This window comes from Canis aureus, chromosome 27, assembly GCF_053574225.1.
Source record: "Canis aureus isolate CA01 chromosome 27, VMU_Caureus_v.1.0, whole genome shotgun sequence".
In the NCBI taxonomy this organism is placed as follows: domain Eukaryota; kingdom Metazoa; phylum Chordata; class Mammalia; order Carnivora; family Canidae; genus Canis; species Canis aureus.
Window position 1 is genome coordinate 6,234,238 of NC_135637.1, and position 26,496 is coordinate 6,260,733.

General features: G+C 45.1%; 1 protein-coding gene across 8 annotated transcripts in view; it reads right to left on the reverse strand.

The window, feature by feature from the left end:
* The window catches only part of GLT1D1 (glycosyltransferase 1 domain containing 1), an 89,554-nt gene that overhangs the window by 10,688 nt on the left and 52,370 nt on the right, over nucleotides 1-26,496 (reverse strand). For 3 of the 8 annotated variants that reach the window (XM_077875238.1, XM_077875239.1, XM_077875244.1), the window contains 4 exons: nucleotides 22,797-22,892; nucleotides 22,179-22,228; nucleotides 11,133-11,176; nucleotides 9,737-9,857 (listed from right to left, as the gene is read on the reverse strand). In XM_077875238.1, coding sequence (XP_077731364.1) covers nucleotides 9,737-9,857; nucleotides 11,133-11,176; nucleotides 22,179-22,228; nucleotides 22,797-22,892 — 311 coding nt within the window. The other 5 variants (XR_013366369.1, XM_077875241.1, XM_077875240.1 and 2 more) reach the window with 5 other exon arrangements.

Here is a 26,496-nt window from a genome sequence, read left to right on the forward strand (position 1 = left end):
TTCCTCTCCACAGCACATGAAAAATTCGATGTCATTTTGCACAAATACCATTATGTGGTTTGTGGCATAAGCTGACTAGTACATCCACTACATCAGTTACGAGGCCATAACATAATTGTGGTGAGTGATGCTACGAGTCATATGGCTTGTCTCTCTGCTTGTTACACGGTGCAGGTCGCTGGCTCGTTAAACTAGCACATCACACTGTGATTTCATTTCTAGACATTTGTCAGCTAACTGCCACACCCCCCATATGGATGAGACCTCTGGCATTGTCCTATCTCACCCACCATCTCAGGTCAGGGCAGAGCTCAGAAAGAGGGTGATTGGCATGTCAGGGCACATGGTGAGCCCCATTTCGTGTCCCTCCTCCTGGTGGGTCCCATAGTATTTTCATACTCCAATGGTACATTTGACTCCTGATTTGGGATAAGCACCAGAATATTTGAGAAGAATCTGTGGCAGACACAGATTGAGTGGAGCTATCTAGAAATGTAGATGTAGAGAGAGACAAATGTGGATTTATAAAAACAATGACCAGATCATCACAGGATTGGCTGATCCTGAGGGATAACAGAGTTTAAATTTCTGTCTCAGGCAAAGAAGATCTTATCATCATCTCTCCTATATAGACTCCCTTGTATATCCATTCAACCAGTGCTCATTGAGGACCCTTCCTACATGAAAGGCTGCGCACCACTGAGCACTGTCCATTCACTGTCCACTTGTTGGACAAATATTTGTTATCAATCGGCAAATAGCAGGATGCAGGAGGCTTAGGCGATGGGACCCATTGGTTGAAGGGGGATAATGATGTAGTATTGCCTAGTAGGGGGCACCTTGCTTGACTCAAAGGGCCATAAAGAGAAAACAACAAATCAACCAAAGGAAGTAGAAGGAAAGCAATAATAAACGCAGCAATTAAAGAAACAGAAAGCAAAAACAAAGGAAATGATATATCTAAATGCAGAGTCTTTGAAAAAAAGTCAATGAAATAAAGAAGTCACCAGCTACCCTGATCAGAAGAAAGGGGAAGGCAAAACAAAACAGAGCAAGGGGAAACAGATCACTGAAACACAGAAGAATTTTAAAGTCATGGGAGGATATTCATAGAAATCTTTGCAAATAAATTTGAAAACCTAGCTGAAGTGGGTAGTTACCAGGAAAAATACTTCTTTTAAAAAAAATTAACCCTGGTAGAAACAAATGCTTAAACAGATCAAATCCTATAAGAGAAACAGAAGTTATCGAGGAAACCATGTACAACAAAAGGATCATCTCAACGATGTCACAAGAGAATTCTAGAAAATCATCAGACTGTATCATCCTAGTACTGCAGGAACTGCTCCAGATCACAAAAAAGGAAAGAAACATTCCAAATAATTGTTATGAAACAAGTTCAACAATAAACCCAAGCATGAGACAGATGGCACAGGAAAGGAAGGCACAGGCCAATCTCATGTTTAAAGCTCTCCATAAAAATCCTAAAGAAAATAGTAGTAAACAGAATTCAGAAGCACATAAAAAAATCATGGAAACCAATCATTTCAGTCACGTATAAAACATTATACGTGAATGGACTAAACACCACTCTCAAAAGGCAGAAATTATCAGACTTGGTTAAAAAAAAAAAAAAAAACCAGCAAGACTCAACTGTATTCACTCCCTACAAGGGATACACTTTGGATTCAAAGACACAAGAATTTGAACGTAAAAGGAAGAAAAAATGTACCTGTAAACTGTAACCACAGAGCTGCCCTGGCTATATTTTTACATCAGACAAAATGGCCTTTAGGACAAGAACTGTTACTGGAGACAAAGAGGGGCATCCCATAATAATAGAAGGATCAATACATTAGGAAAGCAAACATTAAAATCATAAAAAAAAATCATAAAAATCACACACCTAGGACAGAACTCCACAATACCTGAAGCAAAAACTGACAGAATTGAAAGGAGAAATAGGCAATTTAATGATGATAACTAGACATCTCAATACCCCACTCTCAATAACTGGTAGAACAAATGGACAGACACCATTCAGGAGACAGAAGGCCTGACAGCACCAACCAACTGACCTGATATTTACAGGACACCCCCTGCCAATGGCTATAGGAGACATGTTCTTCCCAAGTATACATGGTTCCTTCTCCAGGACATATCATATGATGAATCCAAATAAATAATACTCAATAAATATAGAAAGACTGAAATCATATAAAAGTATGTTCTTTGACCACATTTTTGGGAACCAGGGTATGGCTGTGGGATAAGGGAATATAAATATGAGACAGAGGGGATCAGGAAGACCCTAGGTAATAGGATTTAAATTTTAGGTATCTTATGAACACGTGTGTGTGGGGGGGGTGGTGGGGGAGATGGAACAAGGAGGTGAGTATAGGTGAAGTGTATATAGCTACTCAGTATACCATTCTTTCAGTTCTTCTATGGGTCTTAAACTTTTAAAAAAATCAAGAAATAATAATAATTTTCTTAAAGTGCAAGCCTGAAGCTATTGTACCTGGGTCTGAATCCTGGTTCTTTTACACAGCTGACCCTTGAACAACAGGGCTTTGAACTGTGCAAGTCCACTTACACATGCATTTTCTTTTTGACAAATATGCTATAGGACTGTGAATTTTCCCCTCCTGATGATTTTCTTGACATTTTCCTTTTTTCTAAATTACTTTAGGGTAAAAATACAGTATATACTACATACAACATACAAAGGATGTGTTCAATGACTGTTACACATTATTAGTAAGGCTTCTGATCAACACTAGGTTATTAGTACTTACATTTTGGGGGAGTCAAAAGTTAAATGCAGATTTTTGACTGCACAGGAGTTGGTGCCCCTAATCTCCACACTGGAGATTCCAACTAGTTGGAATCCAACTAGTGGGTCAACTCCACTAGTTGTATGATCTCGAGTATATGTCACAATCTCTCAGCTGTTTGCCTGTTTCCTCTGATGTCAAATAGAGACTATAATAAAATCTCCTTCATTAAGGGTGGTGAGGAGGATTACCTAACAGTACTGAAGAATTTAGGCTCATTTCTGGGCATAGTTATCATTGCAGGTAAATTTGAGATTGTTGATGGTCTCTCTCCCTGAATCAGTAAGATTCATATGTAGTTTTAACTACATGTCCCAGAGCTCAAGACTGCATTCCACACCCCCATGATCCCAAATAAAAAAACAGGTGCCCTTAGAAAATAGGGAGCTGGAAAGAACAAAAATTAAAATTCTATTAAAGTTTGGGATAAAAATGATAGCATACAGAAGCACAGAAATAAATTTGGACCCTTTTCTTAGACTATACACAAAAATGAACTCAAAATGAATCATCAGCCCAAGGTAAGAGTTAAACCAAAAAAACTCCTAGAAGAAAACACAAGAGTAAATCTTTGAGTGCTTAAGTTAGGCAAGCATTCTCAGATATGACACCCAAAGCAAAAACAACAGCAACACCAAAAAAAAAAAAAAAAAAAAAAAAAAAAAAAAAAAAAAAAAAAAAACCACAAACAAAAAAACCCAGATACTCTAGACTTAATAAGATTTTTAAACTTTTGAACTTCAATGAAAATCACTAAGAAAGTGAAAAGACAACCCATGGAGTGGGAGAAAATATTTGTAAAGCATCTATCTGGTAAGGGACTTGTATCTATAATATATAAAGAACACTTACAACTCAATAATGAGAAAGATAGCCCAATTTAAACACAAGCAAGAGATTTGAGAAGATGTTTCTTCAAGGAAGATACAAATAGAGCAATAAACATCTGAAAAGATGCTCAACATCATTCATCTTTAGAGAATTATAAGTCAAATCCACAGCACATTATGACATCACACACCATAGGGTGGCTATCACCAAATAGATGGTAACAAGTTGATGAGCGTATGGAGAAACTGGAGACTCCACATGCCCTGTTGTGGGATATGAGATGGTGAGGTCACTTTGGAAAACAGTGTGGCTCCTCCTCAAAGGGTTAAACAGAGTTCCCATGGGATCCAGCAACTCCACTCCTGGGTGTAGACCCAAGAGAAATGGAACTATATGGTCAAGCAAACACTTGTGTGCAAATGTTCACAGCAGCATTATCCATCATGGCCAAGCAATGGACACAGCCCAAATGTCCATGAACTGGTGAGAAGATATAGAAGTGCAGTGTATACGTGCAATGGCATGTTTACCAATACAAAGGAGGTCCTGACACGTCCTGCAACATGAAAACATTATGTTGGTGACAGAAGCAAGTCATAAAAGCCCACATGTTGTCAGATTCCCTTTATATGCAGTGTTGGAGGAGGTAAATCTGAGGTGTTTGCCTCAGGCTGGGCTTGGCATGGCCAGGGAACACTGGGAAAAAACAGTGACTGCAGATGTGTCCAGGATTTCTTTCTGGGGTGATGAAAATTTCCTAAAATTGACAATGCTGATGGCTCACAACTTGGGAACATGCTAAAAGCTCCTGAATTGTACACTTTGAATGAATTTACGCTTTAAACAAATGAATGCATGAAGGCTTCTTACATGAATTACATCTCAATAAAATTGTTGTATTCAAGAAGCATTTTAAAAAGACGTCTGAGGGATCCCTGGGTGGCGCAGCGGTTTAGCGCCTGCCTTTGGCCCAGGGCGCGATCCTGGAGACCCAGGATCGAGTCCCACATCAGGCTCCCGGTGCATGGAGCCTGCTTCTCCCTCTGCCTGTGTCTCTGCCTCTCTCTCTCTCTCTCTGTGACTATCATAAATAAATAAATAAATAATTTAAAAAAAACGTCTGAATTTACTCAGAGTGTTGTGTCCTATAATCAAGAAAAAAAGCCTCAAACAACGATTTATAAAACACATGCCCAAAGATTGTTTTTCAATAAATTTCCTTGCCGAGTAAGTGAATATTTCATTGCTAACTTTTTATTGCTACAGCACTAAATCAAATAAAATATTATGGTGTAAGGATGGTGATGTCATAGAACACTAATTAATGGGTTTTCCTTTATTTTAAAAACTTCTTTGTTTTCAGTCCCGTGATAAATTTTGTGCTTTTATCTTTCTATGATACCTTGTCTTGGCTGCGTGGAAATAGCACTTATTGGAGATCGCCTTCATCAGGAACAGGTGAGGTCACACAACTGGCATATTCTCAATGTGGTGAGCAGACAATATCTCCTGTAGGGTGGCTGCCGCATGGCTGGTTGGTAATAACGTTTTCTATAAAAGTCACCACACCCATCCTGCAAGGAAGGTAGCTTGCTGTCAGGCAGAGCAACAACAGCCATGAACTGGGAATGTATGGGGTTCTGGTCGCTCCACTAGTACTGCTGTTGTCCCCTTCAGCAGATTCTCTTCCCACAGATCCTGTTGGGGGTGGCTTTTCTCATCATTCAGGGCTGAGTTCAAGTGCTCTCCTCCTGTTGCAGTAGCGTGCTAGGGAAACAGAGCACCACACACAGGGTGGCTTAAAGCACGAAATGCACCGTCACAGTTCCAGAGGCCAGAACGATCTGGTCCAGGGATCCCTCCCTGGCTGGGAGATGCCATCTTCCCCCTGTGTCTATGCATGCCTATCTGTCCAAATCCCCTCTTCTCACTAGGACACCCAGCACAGTGGCTTGGGGTCCACCCTAATGACTTATCCTAACACGACTGCCTCTGTAGAGACTGACCGCAGCTTTAGAAGAGGTCCTGGTGGGGGATGATTAGGACCCTGATGCAGCTCAGCCCCGAACCACCACTCCCTCCCTGACAGCTGGCCGCCTTCCACCCTGTCCCCTTGCACCCCCTCGCTCATTTCTTGCCAAGAATTTGTTACTTTCTAAAGCCCTACGTTCATTGACAGATTTCCTCACTTCCAGTTTCTAATTCCTTCTTTCTGCCCCAAACAAGGGCATACATTCCCCACAAACCACGACTTTTATATGTCCTGCTCCCTGCTGTGTCTCCAGAGCATGGCCCAAGCCAGGGCACTTTGCACACCCGGCACGCCTTGGTCAAATGAAAGGATGCCCAGGAATATATATCTGATTACTATTTCCATTACTATTACTATTTCAGCCAGACACCGGGGAAGATGTGCTCCGGTCAGCCAGGAGAGCTGCGATACCTTCTGGGTTGTGCTGGCCTACGGTGGGGTGGAGCAGAAGGTATGTAAGGGGACCCAATGGTTGTGTATTCACAAACAGGTAACTGTGAAGGCCCCTCTTCAGAAATACACTGTTGTTAGGAAAGGAAACGTCTTTAGAGGGAAGAAGCCGGTGGGAAGGCTGTTTTCATATGGTCAAGACATGGCATTCAGGAATCTGATGGTTAATTCTTAAGTTGCTTTCTCAAGATGTGAAGTCACCTCCTTATAAACAAGCTGCCCTTAAGAAAGGCAAAGTCCAGGGCAGGACAGGGTGTGAAGTGGGTCCCGACAAAACCTGGACCAGCAGCGCGTCTTGTGCCAGACGGTGTTGGAGATGGGCGCGTGCACCCTGTGTTCCACTTTCTGGAACACAGACGAGGCTAGTTCAAGACACGTGGGGAGGATAGCGGCGCAGACCTGGTCCCGGGTTTCAGGGACTCAGAGGTGCCCGATTTCTCCGTGAGTGAGCTCTCCCACCTGTCGTTGGTGGCTGAAAATCAGATTCCACCTGTAAAAGACCCTTGTAGCTAGTGCCCCCTTTTCTGCAGAGCTGCCAGAAAGGTCCCAAGACGCTGCCACCCCTCCATGTGCAGACCAGCCTCTAGAGCGCAGCTGCTAGGGCCCCTCCACCGAAGCTGGGGAGAGCGGGCCTCGAAGCGTGGGCACTGGCTGTCACCTGTATTTACGGAGGGGCTGCTGATGCACACCCTAGGTCAAAAGCCTCCGTGGCCTGGATTTTCTCATGCAGAGGTTTGCTTGTGTTTTCACAGCCTTGACTAGCGCGTGTTCAGGGCGGTGACCATGGCCTGTCAGGTGGGCACAAGGTGGGTCCGAGATCCCGCTGACACACACACACACTGGCTGCCCTGGATCTTACATCCCTCAGGTTAGAATGTTTCTCAGCACGGAGGCCCATTGTATTTGGGAAACCACTCTCAGATGCAAGAGACAATCTTGTGCCTTGAGAAGTACTTCATCTCCCTGCAGGTCCCTCCCCGCCACCCTCAACTAAATGCCAGTAACACCCTTTCCACTGTGACCACTCGAAGGGCCATTCGCTTTTTAGGGTGGGATAGGCACAGCCCAGCCACACACACTCACTTTCACACTAGCCACAGTCAACACGGCACATAGTCACAACTGTCCTTGGGGAGAGCCCTTCAGTGACTCTTCAGTCACTAGGGACTGGGCCTGGAAGTTAAGAGCTTGACAATTATCTTGTTACTCTTGGCCTTAGAATATGGCCCTCCCTCCCCATGGGCAGCAACGCTCTGACCGGGAGGGTAGTGTGTGTGTGGTGTGTGTGCTTGCACTCGCGCGTGCATGTGTGTGTATTTGTGTATGTATGTGTGTGTTCCAGGGTGGGGTGGAGAGCCTAAGTACGGGGACTGAGGTGAGAAAATACTTTTCTGTGTTACTTCAATTTAATTCTACAGGGCGAAAAGGAAAAGACAGAGAAAGAGAAAAAATAATAATTTTACAGGGCGTTCACCTCCATAACAAGCCCAAGCTGGAAACCGTGGATTCACTGTAGGAATATTCACTCTACTGCCCACACATCCAGCTCAAGCAGGGTTTTTGGAGTTTATCAGTAAGAGATGTGTGTTAGCAAATGAGATTTTTATATACTTCCAAGAGAAAACAAAGCTAATTCTGGGAGGTCGAAAGATCTCTTCCTTCCAAAGTGATATGTTCTCATTCTGTGATTAACCACTTTGGTTATCTGAATGGATTCTAATGAAATGCACCCAGACCACTCCTCTAAAATCAGCTTTATTCAAAACCCTCAACCCAAAGGTTATTTTGGAGTTTTCCAAGGGAGCACAGCATCAACATTTAAGGCAGTCACATTTGGTAACAGCTGCCTTTCCTTTGAAGGAAATGAGATTTGACAGTAGTTCATCCGCTGTGAGATGCGCTGTGCGCCGGTGATGAAATCATGCCTGAATTCGACTTCGCTTTTTCTTGGGAACTTGAACAAGAAAATGTATATTTACATACAAAGGGCATTTGAGCATCCATCAAGGACTGGTGGGGTAAGAACGTGCCTTTCTAATGCCAGCATGAGGCGCGAAAGCCCTGGCCCCCGGGACCGAAGCCAGCCTGAAGAGGCGGCCGCCGCCGTTGCGGCTCCCGTGGAGGTCCTGGCTCTGCCTGGAGACAACGGGTCATGGTCGTGCTGTGCGCTCTGAAAGCCCCCAGCGCTGGCGTCGAGGTTTGGTCATGCGGCTTCTACCCCTGCTCCCGATAGCGCTTTGGGTTTGGGATTTTGCTTTTTTGGAGGATGCACAAGAGAATATGAGGCACAGGACATCAGTCAGTTCTTCAGTTTAGGGAGGGTTATTCTTTTGGCTGCTTTCATGATCTACCATGTTCTGTGCAGCTGAATTGTACCTTTTGCAAACAAGTTCAGTAAATCCAACTAGCGTCCAAAGGAAGAAGTGGGGTACTGCAAATATGACAAAATGATGGCATGGCTCTAGGTAGGCATTTCTCACGCATTGAGAAAGAAGATGTGAACCCTGTCCCAGAGTCCTGGAGGCCCGATCGTCAATGTGCCCTTCTCTAGAGAAGGTTTTATGGTGAGCTAGTTCTTACGCACATCTACCAAGTGCAGGGCATATGTTCGAAGCTGGAAGCAACAGCACATGATGACATGTATGCTGTGGCTTGTGACTGAATGTTATGAAGGAACTGCAGGAGTGAGGGTTGGTCTGGACAGGGACAAACAGAGGCCATTCTGTGCTGAGCTCATTCTTGAAAAGGAGTCCAACCCATGATGAAGGAACAACAAAACGACAAAAAGGAAAGCCTTCTTATGTTAGACACATGCTGACACCTCAAGCAGCTGTGCAAAGCAGCAGGTGTTCTGGTGAACTGCCCGGCCACACTGACGGCTCACATGACAAACAATGCACAGGGGTTCTGGGGTTGGGTTGGGCCCTTCCTTGGATGCCATGCCACGGCCAGCCAGGACTTTCAGGGCAGAGGCGCCTTATGCCTGCCTGTCCCCGCAGAACAAGTGACTCAGCACTGGATGGCAGTACTGTGCTGCCTTGTGTGGAGGAAGTGATGCTCTGGGGTCAAATGCTAGATGAGGGTATCAGCTCTCCCCTCACAGCCCTGCCCACCCCTCCCCGTGTACCTGTCACCCCCGTCCCATGCTGTCACCCCCATCCTGCCACATGCGGAAGTCCCACCCATTCTCATCCTGAGTTCTGGGATTATAGAGCATACTGAAAAGAAGGAGAAAAAAAAAGATCAAGAAAGAGACTTCTTGCCAAAACACACTTTAACCCCATCTCCTGGGCAACCTCTTATAACCATGGTGCCCTCCCATCAAAGATGAGAGGTCACCTCTCTGACCTAGTTTTATTTTATTTTTTAGCTGCCAAGGACAATTGGCAAAGAGAAATATAAGGATATTTTCTGAAGTCTCAGATAGAACTTAGAAACAATTTTCGAGGTCCGAAGGAGAGGCTGTTTTGCTTTCCACAGTGCTGAGGGGTGCACGAGTGGATTAACAAGGACACCCCCTTCATAGATGAGAGCAGGAGGGATGTGCTCCCTGATCCCACCTCCAGGACCCAGGCTGTGTAATTACCTCCAGAATTGCCGCAGACATGCCCTCGGAGACAGAGCTATTGAGCACCGCGAAGCAGTTCTTGAGCGCCGCGTGGAGGTCTTCCTGAGGCATCTCCCGGAGCAGCCTCACCCCAGGGGTCCTGAAACAGGGGCAGGGACAGTTTCTGCCACTGGGAATCTTATGGGGAGGGGGTCCCGGGGAGGACAGGCAACAGCTCCGGAGAAATTCTCCAGGAAAAGTCGGCATCACAGATAGCGCAGTGGGTTTGACATGGAAAGCAGCGTGGGGATGAGGGGTCTCTCCCCTTCCCCACCCTGATGAGCCGCCAGCACCGTGAGTCATGCCTCCCAGGTATCAGAAGCCAAATATAAGTTTCTGGCCACTTTTTCTAATAATGCAACTTTTTTCAAATGACTTTTTTTAAATAGTAATAGGGACAATAATTGAAATACAATAAACAGAAACAGAAATGTTAAAATAGAGATTGCAACAAGCACCCAGGTGCCTACTGCCCCAAACTGACATATCACGGAGGTTTTGTTTTATTTTTCTCATCCAGCAACACTGATTCATGTCCATCCAACACCCTTTTCCATCACTCATATAACTGCTTATAGTTTTACCTGCGAGCACTCAGGATCTATAAGCAATAATAGAAAGATGCTTGCTTATCTATGAGGATGAAATCAGGACTTCTCAGTGCCCTTTGCTGATGGGGATGACCAGTGACACGGAGGAGTCATTCTGGGGGATCGATCATGAGGATATCACCTGAAAGGGGGCTGGCCCAAATGGGAGGTGACCCTTTTGGCTCCTGCTCTTTCCCATCTCCCCACTGAAAACTCAGGATGTGCTGGCGGAGCTCTGTGGACACTTGTCACCCTCAGGACAGAAGCCACAGGCAGAGGATGGCTGGACTGAGGCTCAGGACCCATCTCTCCAAAGTCATACTTGGTCCCAGGCCAACCACATATGGTTGTTGCTTTTGTGAGCAATTAGCCGCCACATTTTCAAGCCTGTGTTCTGGAGCCTCTGCTACTGGCAGGCAAAGGCACCATGGTTTCCCTTGGTTCTACCAAGCACTTGATATTTTAGGTCTTTTTGGTTTTTGCCAATGTGATCAGTGGGAATTATAATTTCAAAGTGGCTTGCATCAGCATTTCCCTGAGTGAGCAAGGCTGGGCATCGCCACTCCTGCAGGGATTGCTTACACTACCAGCACAGTATCCTTCCTGTCAAGTGGGGGTAAGTACAACACCTGAATCTCCTAGGATCACGGGGAGCTCACAGGAGGTAGCATTTGGGAATACTAGGAACAGAGCCTGGGCACGGTGAGTGCTGCACAAACATTCAAGTGGGATTGGCCACTGGGTTTTCCTCTCCTGCAAAATGCTGGTTCGCTCCCTCTACGTACCTCTTTACTTTGGCTTTTACTTCCCTTGTAAACACTGGGTCGACCTGAAAAGAGACAAAGGCAGATTTTAGCAAAAGCCCGGGATGAGCCTAAGTCTCAAGAGAACTGCATATCACGGCAACAGAGCCAGACTCCACAACTCAGAAAGGAAAAAATCACATGGAATACGAACTAATGACCTGATGGCACTACTACATAAGAATCCTGAGGGAGAGAGGAGCACTGGGGAGGGAGCTCTGAGAAATACATTTGTCCTCCTGTCTGTTCTTGGGCCCATCACACAAGAGCCTGGTGCAGCCCTGGGGACGGTAGGGCCAGCCCCCCATCTCACTCAAGGTCTTGAGGCAGAAGTGATCCCCAGCCATGGGGCAATCTGCTGGCCACATGACACTTGGAGGGAAGGTGGACTTTGTCATAAAACCTTCGAGGCAGAGTGCATTGGAATCCTTAGCAGATCTAAGACAAAGGACCTGATAGAACTAAAATTTTATTTCTGACAGGGAGCATTCCCAGAAACACAGTTTTAAAGCCAAGGGCACATCCATCAAGTTGATGTGTGGATAAACAAACTGGTCCATCCACACAAGGGAATATAACTCAGTCACAAGACGGAGTGAAGTCCTATGCCATGGACGACTCTAGAAAACGTAATGTTCAATGAATGAGGCTATTGACAATAGGCCATGTACTAGGTGACTCCATTTACATGGAATACCCAGGATGTGCGGATCCAAAGAGAAAGAAAGTAGATAAGTGGTTGTCAGGGACTATGACTCAGCCACACTTCTCAGCACCCGGGACTGAGCAGTGAAGAGCAAGATCCCGCAAGCCTGTCGGCCATTGCTGGATTCACACAGGGACACACACATTCCCGGCCCTGGGGAACCCAACTGGAATACCATTTGCTCGTACAACCTCTTCTCAGGTGGGCTTGCTCTCTGAGGCACCAGGAGGACATGAGGGGATACTTGCCCACTGTCACAGGTTCCCACAGGCCCACCCAGGATGCAGCCGCAGTGTAGATTCACCACATTGGACTCACCAAGTACAAACTCAACCAGCAGACAGCGGCTTTGCCCTTGGCTGTCTCTCTATGGGCGTTGTCAACAATGAACACACTTCCAAAATAACAAATATTCTTAAGTTTATGCCAGTGTGACACCAAATTCTGAGTACTTCCTCAAAGATACAGACAGAAGAAGACATAAACACACTCTACTAACACAGTGTCTGCTGGCTCATCCTGCCCTCCTGAAGAGCAAGCGGTGAACACAGAATCAATTTCTATTCTCATTCACACTTTGCCAGTAGGTATTAGGAATTACAGAACAAGTCAGTCTAATGAATGACAATATCCTTATACTTTATCACGCCAGATGAAATAATGTTGCGCCTTCCAGAAACTTTAAGTTTTGTGTGTATATGTTTGTGTGTCTCTGTGTCTGTGTGTGTGTGCTGGGCCCCAAATCCTTCAAACCACTGGCATAAGTGAAATGTATCCCAACAAGTTAACATATCGAATGTGGATGAATGCATAAGGAACACTGAAAGTATTCTCAGAAAAAATGTTTTTAGAGTTTAATGTATTGTAATAGTGATGCTACAGGAATAGCACAAAAGACAGTCGTATTTGCATGTAGGAGAGCTCAGTGAGAAATGACTATTAATGGGTAGAATCCAGCTTATGGTCAAGATGCAGTGAACACCATTTAGTTGCCATCAATAAGTGATTTGCTTGCTCTCGGAAAATCCAGATGCTTATGTGACCTGGAAACATTGAACGGGTATGTGTATGATTGTTATAAAATTTAATTGCTTAAGTTCTTGCTGAAGCATTTCGACCTGCACAAATGCTTGAAGTCTCCACTCTTGTATTAAAAATTTGCACACAAATTAAAGTGGAAATTCTGCCAAGACCCGATTTCTGTCCCTGTGTTTCCACTCACAATCACCTGTTTGGGTACTTTAGAACTCCACGGGGGGAAAAAATCTAGTGTTCAGGACTACCAATAACAAGAAGAGAACCTTTTGTGGGGTTTTTCTGGTCTTTGTTTTTATCTATTCATTTGAGAGAAGAGATAGTGAGAGAGCGAGCACAAACAGGTGGATGGACAGAGAGAGAGGGAGAAGCAGACTCCCCACTGAGCAGGGAGCCCAATGTGGGGCTCGATCCAAGGACCATGAGAACATGACCTGAGCTGAAGGCAGATGCTTCCCCTATGGAGCCACCCAGGCACACTGTTTTTTGTTTCTTAAGAATGAACTGTTTCCTGCCATAGAGGTTTCTTGAATTCTCCACGTGTGCAGCGTGCTAGCTGTGTGTCTTTTGGCAAAGTTATTACACACTTGGCATGGATAACACTCGGGTTGTGTCTTCCAGACATACAACCAGACAGACCTCACTTGCCTCTCGCAAAGCACCAACAGCTGAGCCCTGGAAGCTCAGATTTGTTTGGAAGTCCCGGGGAATTTCTGCACCAGACGTCGGAAACGAAGTCTGAGCATCACTTCTGATGAGGACAGTTTCCAGAATGCCCATGCAGGCCTGGAAGCAGTTTCCATCAGCCACCAGCAGAGGGCACATGCTCGCAGGTGGCTTTAGTAGCCAGATGTTTCCCTGGAGGCTTGCTCCAGGTCAACTGGTCAACCTACAGGCAGTGGGCCCTGCAGGAACCATGCTCTGGAGGCCTCCTCACCTGCTTCCTTCTCCTTCAGTGGAGCTGGGTCAGCTAGAAGCAGTGCCTGGGTTAGAGATGAACCCATGGAGACTGCAAACACACTTCTATTCCCAGAAAGATCCTTAAAGGAAATACTCATACTTATGAACGATTTATTTACTGCTGTTAGGAGTCAGTATTTATTCATCACATACTCTGGACCTAACGCATGCTAAGTTCTAAATATGCACTAACTTACTTCTTGCCAACAATGCTGTTATGATTACCTCACTTTACACAAGAGGATAGTGAAGCTCAGAGAGCTCATGCACTTTAACCAGGATCACACAGCTAGAATGGTGCCGGGCCAGGAGACTGAATTCTTAAAACCACTGCCTCTCTGGCATCTACTCAGGGATTTCATCAAATAGTTCATAAAAGTCAACATGCATTATGGAATAAGTACTTGCTTATCTATTTATTTCCCCATGATCTCCTATCTGTAGCTTTCTATTTCCCTCCCTCTCTTATTGTTGCCATTCTCACCACCAGGAATACTCCCCTCTGTCCCCAAAACCTATTCATCCCCAAGACACAGGCAGATGCCACCTCCATGGGAGACTTTCCTCCATCATCTAAACGAGAAGCAATGTTTCCTCCCCTACTTTCCTTCTACCTGCTAACAGACCAAGTCCTGCCTTGTCTGCTACTCGTCCACCTTGCCCCCATATGCGTGTCCCTGTCCCTCTAAGACCAGGCCCGGTGCCTTCCACACAGCTCTCTGCTTGATGAAATTTACTATATGCATGGTATCCAGCTGGCCCCACCTTTCCAGTTCTCATTTCTGATTTTTTCTGTTAAAATGATCTCAAACAACTGAATTACATTATAAGTCCAACATCTTATTGTGAAAAAGCAAACAACCTAATGAAAGCCTTCTTTTGGTTTACATATTAATTCTCAAAGTCATATTTTACTTATGATCATTTTTAGCCAGAGACCCCCTCATTTTTAATTTTATTAGCATGCTTCTGCTCTCATGATTAACTACAGAAAAGTAATTCAGTGAGGATAATTTTAAAAGTCTGCTGAAGTACCTCGCACGTTAACTAAAATTCAGCTGAAGGTATAACAACTTCCAAGTTGGAACTACAAACTGCATTAAACTTTTCTGGATTTGCCTTCCACATCAGTTCATTTTCAAATCTCCCAGTGAAGCCAAGTGGAACAAAATACAAGATAAAGAAAAAAAGAAGGGTAGATTTTTTTTTTTTTTATGTAATGAAAGCACACGTTATGAAATTTTAAAAAGCAAAACCATTGCAAGCAGCAAAGAAAATTCTCATTTCCTCCTTCTAAGCTTATTTATTTCTGAGCAAAAGATATTGTTTCAACTCCCAGGCTTAAGGAAAATAATCTTTGATATAAGAAGTTATCGTGGGAAGTCATTAAGCTGTCATGCTCAAACCGAATGCTCATACCACTCTCCTTATCAAAGAGCACCAGAAAATGCACCCACTCAAGACCCTCCTGCAAGCAGAAGCCACACGCTTTGCTAAAATGGTTGAACTGAGAGATCAAAGAAGCTTTAATAGAAAACCAAAGCCAGACTCAAACCATCCTGCAGCTAAAGCAGAATCCCAGCATGTCTGTGCCCAAAGGAAACATTTGCATGAAAAGGTCTTTTTCCCTTAATATCACAGGACACTGCCTCTGAGCGAGGCACCGTTCCAGGCACTGTGCTGATACTCATTCAGTCCCCACAAGAAGCGATGAGGCAGGTGGCATTGTCTGGGTCATGCCTACTTTGCATATGGGGATCTTGAGGCACAGAGAGGCAAGGTGTAGCCAGCTGACTCCAGAGTCCGTGCATGCGACCACTGTACTACAGGGCCATGCAGAACGACCCTTTGCATGACACGGACGATACCACTTGGTCTAAAGGTATTCACTCACTTGCCAGCAGTTAGCAGCAATGAATGATTATGTAGATTCCGTATGGGACAGAGATCTAGCTTTTTAAAATGTTCTTGCTAAGAATTACCATGAAAATAAACATATGTATGGCATCTAAAAAATAAAACACACACAGCATCAGTGATTTTTCAAGTGACCTAAGAACATTTGCGCTACTTATTAAAAGTGGTTACTAGAATCAATAAATGCTGCTTGACAAGTGGAGCAAAGATATTCACAAGAGCAGTGTGGCCCTGCCCTCTGGGCTGGGCAGGGGAAGTGGCAGGAGCTGGTGTCAACACCCCGCAGCCCCTGGGCTCTCCTTTGCTGGCACAGCTCCAGTCTGCCTTCTGCCCTGGACTCTGTGCTCCATGAAGGCAGGGGTCATATATGTTCTAGCCACTGGGATATGTCCACATGCTTACAATACAGTGGCACTCAGTAAGTATTTCTCGAAGGACTGAATGAAGAAGTCAAGTTTTGCATACATAATTATACATGCACACACTTACATATACACATTTATTGCAACATACATGTTTTTGTGAACATACAATAAAATAAATAAAGATAGCTGGGTCTCCTACTGAGACGTGGCTCACCGTCACTGTCACACACCCACACGTTCAGAGAGGAGGACACGGCAAGAGCAGTCTTGCAGCAGTTCTACCAATGAGCACAGATTTCCTTGCTAAGGGGCATTCTTCCCACTTCCCTGAAGCGAGGTGCTGGGACCCCATGTCGTGGCTGTGTCACTCCCATCACCTGACCTTTAAGAGTCTTCCCTTCCTTTGAGCGTTAAAACAAACAGGGGATCTGCACATGCTCTGAACATCTACTTCTCCTTTGACACTAAGCATCCACGTCTCTTGCCAGAGCCCTCCTTCCTTTGGCTCTTCCTCCCCTAGACACGGCTTGTCAAAGTGGAATCGAGCCTGATCCTCTCCTTACAGAAGGGTGGGATGCAACCCAAGCTGCATCTTGGACCTTGAACAGAAGGATCTGGAGACCAAGAAGTGGGTAGAGTTCATTTTTCCCCAGCGGGATGCCTGGAATGGAACATTCCCAGCTAAGACTCCCTGGCCTCTGAAATTTCTGGTCTCCAGCCTTCCAACCATTCTCTTCGTGGCTGTTGTTATCTTCTCATAAGTTGCATTCGCTGGAGTTGGTGTGACACTTGTAGCCGAGGGGCACTGGCTGAGCTGGTGCCATTTCTTCTTTGCTGGTATGTCCCATGTGATGGGGCTCCTTGCAGAGAAAGGACCAAAGGGACCACTCTGTGCGCAGCACAGTGATTCTCTAATAAGAAACAGATGCTTTAGCTCACCGAGTCAATGCAGTTTTGTACTGAGAAGCCAGCATGTGACCTGGAAAGGCTACAAGCTCTCTGAAAGTGTGTAATTCGTACCTAAAGAGTTTATTCAGCCACGGATTCACAGTTAACAAAGGATGCGATAGATGCAGAACTCTGCATCTGATAGGATCTGATAGGATAGGATTGGACTCCTATCAGATGCCAAAGATAATGAATATTCGGGGTGTTCAATGTCTTACGTGACATGGTCATTAAAGTGTGGGTTTCAATGCGTCCCAAGGCTTGACCTCTGACCCACTTCTCAAATCCATTTCCAAATTATTAACTGATAATGTTGTAGCAAGGTTTCAAATCAAAGTGTAAAATTGTTTGAATCCCCTCCTCCTTTGGTATTCAGACACGATGTTTGATTGAATCCTTGACCCTGAAAATGGACAGATGTTTGGAAATCTTATAATGATGAAGGGGAGGGCTGGTTTCAATGCGGTGGTCAGGGGAAGCATATCTGCCTGCATCCCAGCAGAGCAAGGCCAGCATCTGGGGAGGGGCTCTTGCTGCGGAAGCCACTAGTGCATTGGCCTTGGAGGGGACATACATCTAGTGGGACTTTCTTACACACATACCATCCAGCATGGCCAAGTCAATTATTTTCACACTTCAGATTAGGAAGCAAATCAGGAAATCAATTTTTGGGTAAAAAAAAAAAAAAAAAAAAAAAAACTTTTTAAAAGTGACATGAAATAGAATAGCCTAACATAGCAAGGGGTGGCACAGGACAGTCTTTTACAAAGGACTAGAGTTAAGTGGCCAATTCTTGATCTCAGCTCAGGTCTTGATCTCAGGGTTGTGAGTTCAAGCCCCACATTGGCTTCCATGCTGCACATGGAGCCTACTTCAAAAAAAGGACTAGAGTGCACAACTGCATGAAGTGATAGAAGCATTGTCTAGTAAAGCTTGTTTCTGGTGCATTCGCAGGAGCTTGAGTTCACGTGCACATGTAGCAGGGCACCACGTGCCGTGTGCTAGTTTGGTTTTGCCCACCCACAATGGCCACATATGCACACATGCAACTCTCTTCAGAGACATCCCCCGATAGCTTGAAACTGGCCGTTGTAGAAGATTCTACACCATGGAAATAGGCCAATCGGGCTTTCAGAAAATAGGGCTCTCCTGCCCCACCCCCCATGGGCACTGCCTGTTGGACCCTCACCAGAACACTGCCGGTTATGTTAGGAAGCAAACAAACAAGCGAAACTTTGACACTAGCCTGCCTGAGTTACCAGAGGTTCTGAGATGTGTGTCTAGATATGTCAGTTATACATCTTTCAAGAGACACACAGAATCAAGAAGAAAACAACTTGTCTGAAGGAACTGGTGACTCATTGGATGCAATGATGTCTTATTTAGAAGCTCAAATTATTCTGTCTGCTGAGATGACATCAAGGTTTTGGTGGCGGTTTTTTTGATAAAAATAGATTTGATAAAGACCTTTTATGAGGTGGGGGCACTGCAATGGCCTCAATATTGTTTCCCTCACCCCCCAAATTCATACCTTGAAATCTTAACCCCCAAAGATGATGGTGTCAGGAGGTGGGGTCTTTGGGAAGTGAGTCCTTGGGAATAGGATCAGTCTTATACGATGGGATCAGGTCTCACAAATGACCCCCGAGAACATCCTTGTCCCTTCCCTGATGTGAGGACACAGAGGGAAGAGGCAGTTATGAGCCAGGAAGTGGCCTCACTGGAACCCGATCATGCTGACACCTTTACCTCAAACTTCCAGCCTTCAGGAGCAGGAGAAATAAATTTTGTTGCTGGTTCATCACCCCATCCAAAGGATTACACTGCAGCTGCCCAAAGGGACTGGGCAGATATCAACTGTCAGGCCCAAAGCCTTCGCTTCTGCCCTCAGGCCCATGGAAGGGTGCTGATGTGCATCACCCAATGTGGACTCAGATGTGTTAGATGCTAACTCCCTCAGTGGTGGAGGAGAAGCAGGCAAATCCAAGGAAAGCTCCAGGCTGAGTGTGAACATCGCACATGTCTGGGTACTGACCCTTTCTTTTGTTGAACAGTAAACTTGCACCAAACAGATGCATTTCCCCATTTCCTGCAGGGTTTCAATTCAAATCATGAAGTATTTTGTGAAAGAAATGCTTTCAAATCATTAGGAATTTGTGACAGTGAGCTAAAGGGCCAGTGAATCTCAGGTCACAATGCTTCATGGAGGTTCCCAGGCCCCCTACTCAAGCATCCACTTTCTTAGCTACCCTCCCTTGTTGCCACTTTGGGTCCTTTGCTCCACAAAAGCAGACCAACATGTGGACTGTCCATGCAGCTCCGATGTCCCTGGGGCCCCAGTTGGCCATCTAGCTCGTAGGTGAGCCAGGGCTCATCTGGGATCTGCATTTGCCAAGCAAGCAGCTGTTCTTAGGCATTGTAGGTTTATTAGACTATCCGGGGAAAAGCAAAGAGGGGCCCCTGAAAGTTATGGAATCATGAAGCATCCCAGTGACGTGCTCTCCAGCATCACTGAGGACCTGCTTTCCCTCACCCAGCTCCAAACCACCATCAGTTCCCTCATCCTGGAATGTCCAGTTCTGATTGGCTCATCATGAGACGAAGTCAAGACAGCCTTTGCTCAAAAGCACTTAGCACTACCTTCCTTCCAGAAGTTAAAAACTCAAAAAGAAACTACAGAGATGTATGTTGTAAGGTTTGTCTGTGTGCATACGTGGGTGTGTTTACTTATTCCCAGCACCCATTTCACACATTTCTAAGCAGCCGTGCTGGCCCGTGGCTCCTCTGGGGAAGTCCGCAGCAGGACGTCTGGATACACGAATATGCCGCAGCTGCACCGCCGCCCCCCTCAGCTCTCACCCCCTTCGCCACAGCCTCTGGCCTCCCCTGCTCCCTGTCCCCCAGCACAAACCCAAGGCACAAGGTTCCCTGCCCTGAAATTTGGGGGAAAGAGACAAATTCTGTGTCCTCACTTCTCCTTCAAAAGTAAGCAAGCACAGGTTACAGGAAAGTGATGTGTTCCAATAGCAAGTGGTAGAAAAGACACCTTTCCTCTGGGACATGAGTAACAGTCCTCATTGTTCAATATAAACTACAAAATAATAGTCGTGTCTCTCCTGAAAGATGATGGCTGAGGAAGCCCTCAGGAGGCAGGCAGTGCCAGACCGTCCCTGCAGGCTCTGGGCTGGAGGTGGGGGTCCCAGGTGGACCCAGGGAAGCGCCACCTGTGCCAGTCGCCCCTCCCTCTGGCCGCTGCACCAGCTCCAGCACCATGGGGGTCATCACTCCTGGGATGGGGTTTCTGTCCGAGTTCTGTGTTCCCAGTGTGTTCCCAAGCTGGCCACCTGCCAAAAGGCTTTCCTTACAAGGAAACGCGATAGAGAGTCCAATGGAGGAAGCAGGTCACCAACCTTCAGTTGGTGCAGGCAAACGTTTCTGTCCACCAAGTCTTCGTTTTGGGGTTGCTTGCACCCTGAACACACTTAATAACAACTGTTTTCCAAACTTTGGCCATTTGTGTGCATTTTTATAATTTGTCATATCTGCATACCATCTGTCTGCTGCTTATTTAATACATTTTTGAAGACAATACAATTTATTTTTAAGGAAAATTTTCGTAGCTGGAAAGCCAGTATCATGCGCCTTAAATAGAATGTCACCATGAAAACAGAAACAGTGAAAGAGAGAAACCACATCACTAAATTCTTTCTAAGCCTGAGGCCCTCTCTCTCAGAGAAGATTTTAGCATCAAACTAAAACTATTTCTTTCAGTAATGCTCTTCAAACAGAAGAATGGAAAGAGAACTAAAATAATCATCATAATAAACAACTCTGCTGCGCCGGGACTTCACACTAACCAGGGCACCTGGGATTTATCTCGTTGCCACCAAAAGGCTGGTGCTGAGCATGTGTGTATGTGTGTGCCGTGTGGATATGTGTGTGCAGGCGTGTATAAATGTGTGAGTGCACATTGCACCAAACATGGATGGAATACGGGGTGGTTCATTTTTCACATAGTAGATTCGAGCCCTTGATATTTTTATTAGGTTAGGAAGCCTTTTTCCAGGTAAATGTATTGTCTCCAGAAGTCTTTGCAAATACAGAGACAGGTGCATGTGTCCCACTGCATGCTGTATGTCCCCAGGGAGCTAGGAAACCTCCAGGAGGAGAGCCTGCGCAACAGCTAAGACTCTACTCACTCAAGGTCTCCGGGGTGCCCTCGATGTCTAAAGTAGGTGACATAGCAAGGTCGCAAGCTCAACTATCCCAGTTTGGCAAGCAGGACAAAGGAAATGAGTGATGCTTTTCCCAGAGGGTGCCATCTCCTAGCCCGGCACAGACATTCCATGGAGCACGGGGGTTGCTTCTGTGATGTCATATCCTATCTTGCTGGAAACACAGAGCTTACTTCATTTTCCAAACTGCTTGAAGTAAACCAAAGTTCATTCTCAATACATGTCTCTACCTCAGTTCCCTGAATCCTGAGTGCTCAGCCCTGCATGGCGGACAGAGCAGCACGCTCTCGACCTGCGTTGTTAAGGGGACATGGGAATGTCCCAGAGGCTTGTGAACAAGTCACAGGGTCTCGCAGGCTTCCCATAGGCCTCTGCTCCCTGGACAGCAGCTGAGGTCAGGTCTGAGCATCTCCTTTCCCCATGCTTATAGAGAGTTATTTCCCATACCCCTTGGCTCCTAAATGCAAGTCAACTACTTAACCTGGTGATCGGCTGAAGGAATAGCTCTGTGTTGTTTTGCTGTGCAGCTTAAAGGAGTTTCAGAGAAAATGTGGACCATGTACACACAATGTGTGCCTTACAACACCAATTTAGACTTTCACTTCATGGGACTTTATCCTGATGTGACTCCTCCGCATTTCCTAAAAACCTATCCTTTGTAGCAAGAAATTAGCTATAAAGATTTACGAAGCCTCATCATCTTTAACCTTGGTTTTCATTTTTAAAAAGCAGAGTTCAGTTACTTAAAAAGGAAAAAAAATAATTTGGTTAGAAGAGGAATGTCAACTAATTTTAGGAAATATGTAAAAAGTATAAAGAGGAAGACAGACATGAGAGCAATGTTTAAGACGTATCCACTTACTTCAGGACCTACAATCACCATGTAAACGTTAGGCTCTTCTTGATGCCATTCTTGGGAAGAAAAAGAAAAAAAATTTTTAGTGGTTTCATGTCATAGATGGAAACATAATTAATAATAATTATGTGATAAATCATTCATATCGTTTTGCTCTCATTCATAACAGTCAAGTTATATGTATTTAAAATGTAAATATTGAACATCATATAGTTTTAAGTAAAATGCTTTTTCTAGAATGTTATGCATTATCCAGATCTCTCACCTACTGGACAATCAGGAGTAATCAGTCCACAAGCCAATATGGACTTTAGGATATTCAAGCAATGCAGCAAATCTCCAAACGCGTCACACAAATTGACATGTGTAAAATATTTCTGGATGAGATTATATTAGATTTATAATTCTTCACTATTTTTGTGATTTCCTGAGAAGCCGAGGGCACATGAAAGTAGAAATGCGTGAGATCGCTACCCAGCACTATTATTTTTCTGTTTTTCTTCCAGAATAACAAACTAGAAGTAGTTCTGCTCATGTGGAAAGATGGAGACAGCAACACTCAAAATCCCAATGGGAGAGGTGCTAAGACCAGTCCCCATACAGAATTCCATAAACAAAACGTACCTGAGAATGCATCCACCAAATAAAGAGGGTCCTTAACTTGTCTAAGTCCACACACCAGGAGAAAGATGTGTAAATTATCAGCACTTTGGTTAATTCCTGCAACAGAAGAGGTCAGATATTTTCAGCAGAGAGAAGGCAGCTTGATGCCATGGGAGCAAAGATCCCGAGACACAGCTCCAACGCTGCAGGGCTCTGACCTCTCTGCACCTGCTCCCACCCCCAGTCTGCACACGATTCACTGCACGGACTGCTTCTCCTGGCGGGTAAACTTGAGCTGAGCTCAGCCCAGTAAATGTGAACCCAGCTCTGTGCAATGAGGAAGGGGACAATGTGAACTGCGGACCCTGGAAGATATTTGGATACAATTGTGGTCAGGAAGAGCATTTTCTTCATGAAAGTAGAAAGGTGTTGTACATAGTCATGTATTCCTGAGCCCGTGTGTGTATATAGAGGTGCACACATTGGATGAGGATGAGCTCACAGGTCCATAAGATAAAGGGGTGAGTGGCTCCTCTCACGGAGCGCTGGAACCGCCTTCTTCGCCCTTTGGCTCTGGGCAGGCCTGGTGATTAGCATCGACTGACAGCCCAGTGGAAGGGCAGCCAGTGACTTCTGAGTCTCCGTCTCGGGAACCCTATGTCGCGGTGTCTCACTCCCTGGAGCACCACCGACTCGCAGCTCGCAGCTGGGCCGACTGCCTCCTTGAGGGTGAGGCTCTGCGGGGAGATGCCCGGCTGCCCTCCTGAGGAGGCCACGCAGGACCGGCAGGCCTCACCCCAGCGCAAAGGGAACGGGGACCCAGCAGCAGAGCGGGGAGGCCGGCAGGAGCTGCCCCCTGAGCCTGGGCCAAGCTGCCAACCCCACGCAGTCATGAGAAACCAGGGGCTTTCAAGCCCATTTATGCTGAAGTGGTTTGATGGGCAGCAACAGGCAAGTGATTCGATAGAAATTATTCGTGTAATTAACACAAGCTAACCTAAGACTTCATCATTTCCAAATGCATATAATTGGGCATAAAATCATGCAGGTGAGAGGTTTTCATTCATGCATTTTATTTCACCCATTATTTTATGCAAACACTGTCAGTTTCTCTGTGCTTTTGTAAGCCTTGAATAGTAGTATCATCAGAGTGAGCATGATGAGGCACAGTGACACTGCCTCACACGGTCACACATGCTGCACAATAACCACGTGTGACCACATCTGAGGATATGTGCTGAAGTGTTATGGCTGGGGGGTCCCCCTGGGAAAGACCCTAAAAATGCACCACAGGCTCCAAAGTACTGTTAATTTCATTCAGGCATGGTACATTTGTAAAATATTTCCCCAATATTTGGAGCACCTCGAAACTAATCTTAGGAATATAAAACTTACTACTTACTATTTGTTTGACCAAAAGCCTAAGCTAGAAGCTGTGTGCAGAATTCAAATCCAAGATCAGAGGCATTAGAGGCCAGAAGACACGCTATTCCCTTTAATAAATGATAAAGTTGAAGAAAACCTTTAAGGGACAGGAAGATGAGGTGTGAGAAACAGAAAAATCTCACATTACCAGGCAAGACCTATCAGTGACACTGAAGCCAGTGAGTGAACATCTGATGACAAAAATTAAAAGTGCCTTCATGAAAATTAGTTAGTAGTGACAATGGAAAGATAACAGAGGTACAAGGAGAAACTCAGGGGATGCCCACTTAATTATGGGAGGAAGCCTTAGCCCAGGGCATGTGGTGTGTGCACGCACACACAGGCACATGAACACATGTGCACAGGTGCACACACACACACAGAAGTCCACACATGCATGCATACACACTTTATATATTATATATATATATATATATTATATATATTTTTTGTTTGTTTGTTTGTTTGTTTTTTTAAGCACCAGTACAGGGGAAGCTGATGTGCTGTGTAACCCACTGGGCAGGACACAACATCACAGATATCATCATCATGTCTATGGAGTATCTCCTCAAACAGGCAAGAAGAAAGTAAGAAGGAAAGTAGAAGGAGATGCATGATGCACCCAGAAGGGGGAAATCAGAAAACCTGTATTAATGAATTGAAACAAAGTACAATAGCAAAATAAACACACAAAGACCATCCAGAGATAGTAGCCAAAGAAAGCACGATTCTAAGAACCAATGTGATGTCCTAGTAAAAAGACTTCATTTACTTCTGTATTTTTGCTGTGTGACAAAGCACAGATGTTGGAAATCTATTTTGTCCCTTTATTTTGATGAGACATGCATTAGCTACTCAGAACAGCAGGTTTGGGAGATCTGGGGCCTTCTGCTCAGGTGAAGCTGGAAAAAGTGTCCCTCTACCTACCCCTACCCCAGGAGCCCTAGAAAGCTAACCTTGAGAGAGAGTAGCCCACAATGGACAAAACTGACCTTCAAAACGCTCTATGACTTAGGGAAGTATACATATATCACATTGAAACCTTGTACACCAGGCGCCGGGGTGGCTCAGTTGATTGAGCGCCTGCCTTCAGCTCAGGTCATGATCTCAGGGTCCTAGGATCGAGCCCCGTGTTAGGCTCCCTGCTGAGTGGAGCCTGCTTCTCCCTCTGCTCCCCACTCTCCCCCTGTTCATGCTCTCTCATTCTCTCTCTCTCTCTCAAATAAATAAATAAAATCTTAAAAAAAGAAACTTTGTACACAACTTTGTACACAAGATATATATATATATATATATATATATATGTTTATATACACACACATTCCCCAACCCCCCAAACTAGTCTAATTACATATGAGGAACTCTGATGTTTTCTAACTCATTTCAATTTTTTAAAGTGCTGGCCCCTGGGACTGCCTGGTTGGCTCAATCACTGGAGTGTCCAAGTCTTGATCTCACCTCAGGTCTTGATCTCAGGGTTGTGAGTTCAAGCCCCATGTTGGACTCCACACTGAGTGTGGTGCCAGCTTAAAAAAAAAATGAAAATAAAAAAAAAACAAAAGTGCTGTTTCTCAACTTACTCACTGATTTTGAGAACCCTACTTACCAGACCCTAGAGGGAGACAGAGCCAGCCCTATATATTCTCTTGTCTTTCTCCTCATCTTCTTCCTGGGAGATTAAATGTCATGAGAATTTAGGAAACTAAATTAGGCCATGGCAGGACACAGGACTACATGCTTTGCCTTATTGTAGGATTTACAAGATTTTAAATATAAAATACAGAGGCAGCATTTGGTTTGAGTAGCATTTGTGCACTTCCCGAGCACAACAGTATCGTTTTCAAGGATATGGAGATGAGAGTTGGAAAGTCATGATCAAGCAAGCACATGCTGAGGCCCCAACCTGGAAGTACCCAACTCAGCCTGTGTCCTGGGCCAGGGCTGTGGACATGTATGGTGGCCGTTCTTAGATTTCATAGCAGAATGAAAAGAAAGTGGCCTACAGACGTCTGGAGGTGAGGCAGGAGCCTACCTAACATTTTAGTGCATTTCATTTCTTCCTTTTAACTCCAAACTTATGTTTCTTTCTGTTGTTTCTCTGTGAGCATCCAGGTTGAACAGAAGTCAAGGACTGAACTCATCCCTCACAAATGCTCGGATTTTCATGTCTGTCCTTCCGATGTTACCATTTCCTGGAGAATGGTATTTTTATCTTCAAAACAGTGAGTTGCTTTCGAGAGCTGGCACCGTATCCCTGAAGGCTGAGCGTCCGCCATACTCCCCAACCCTCTGCATG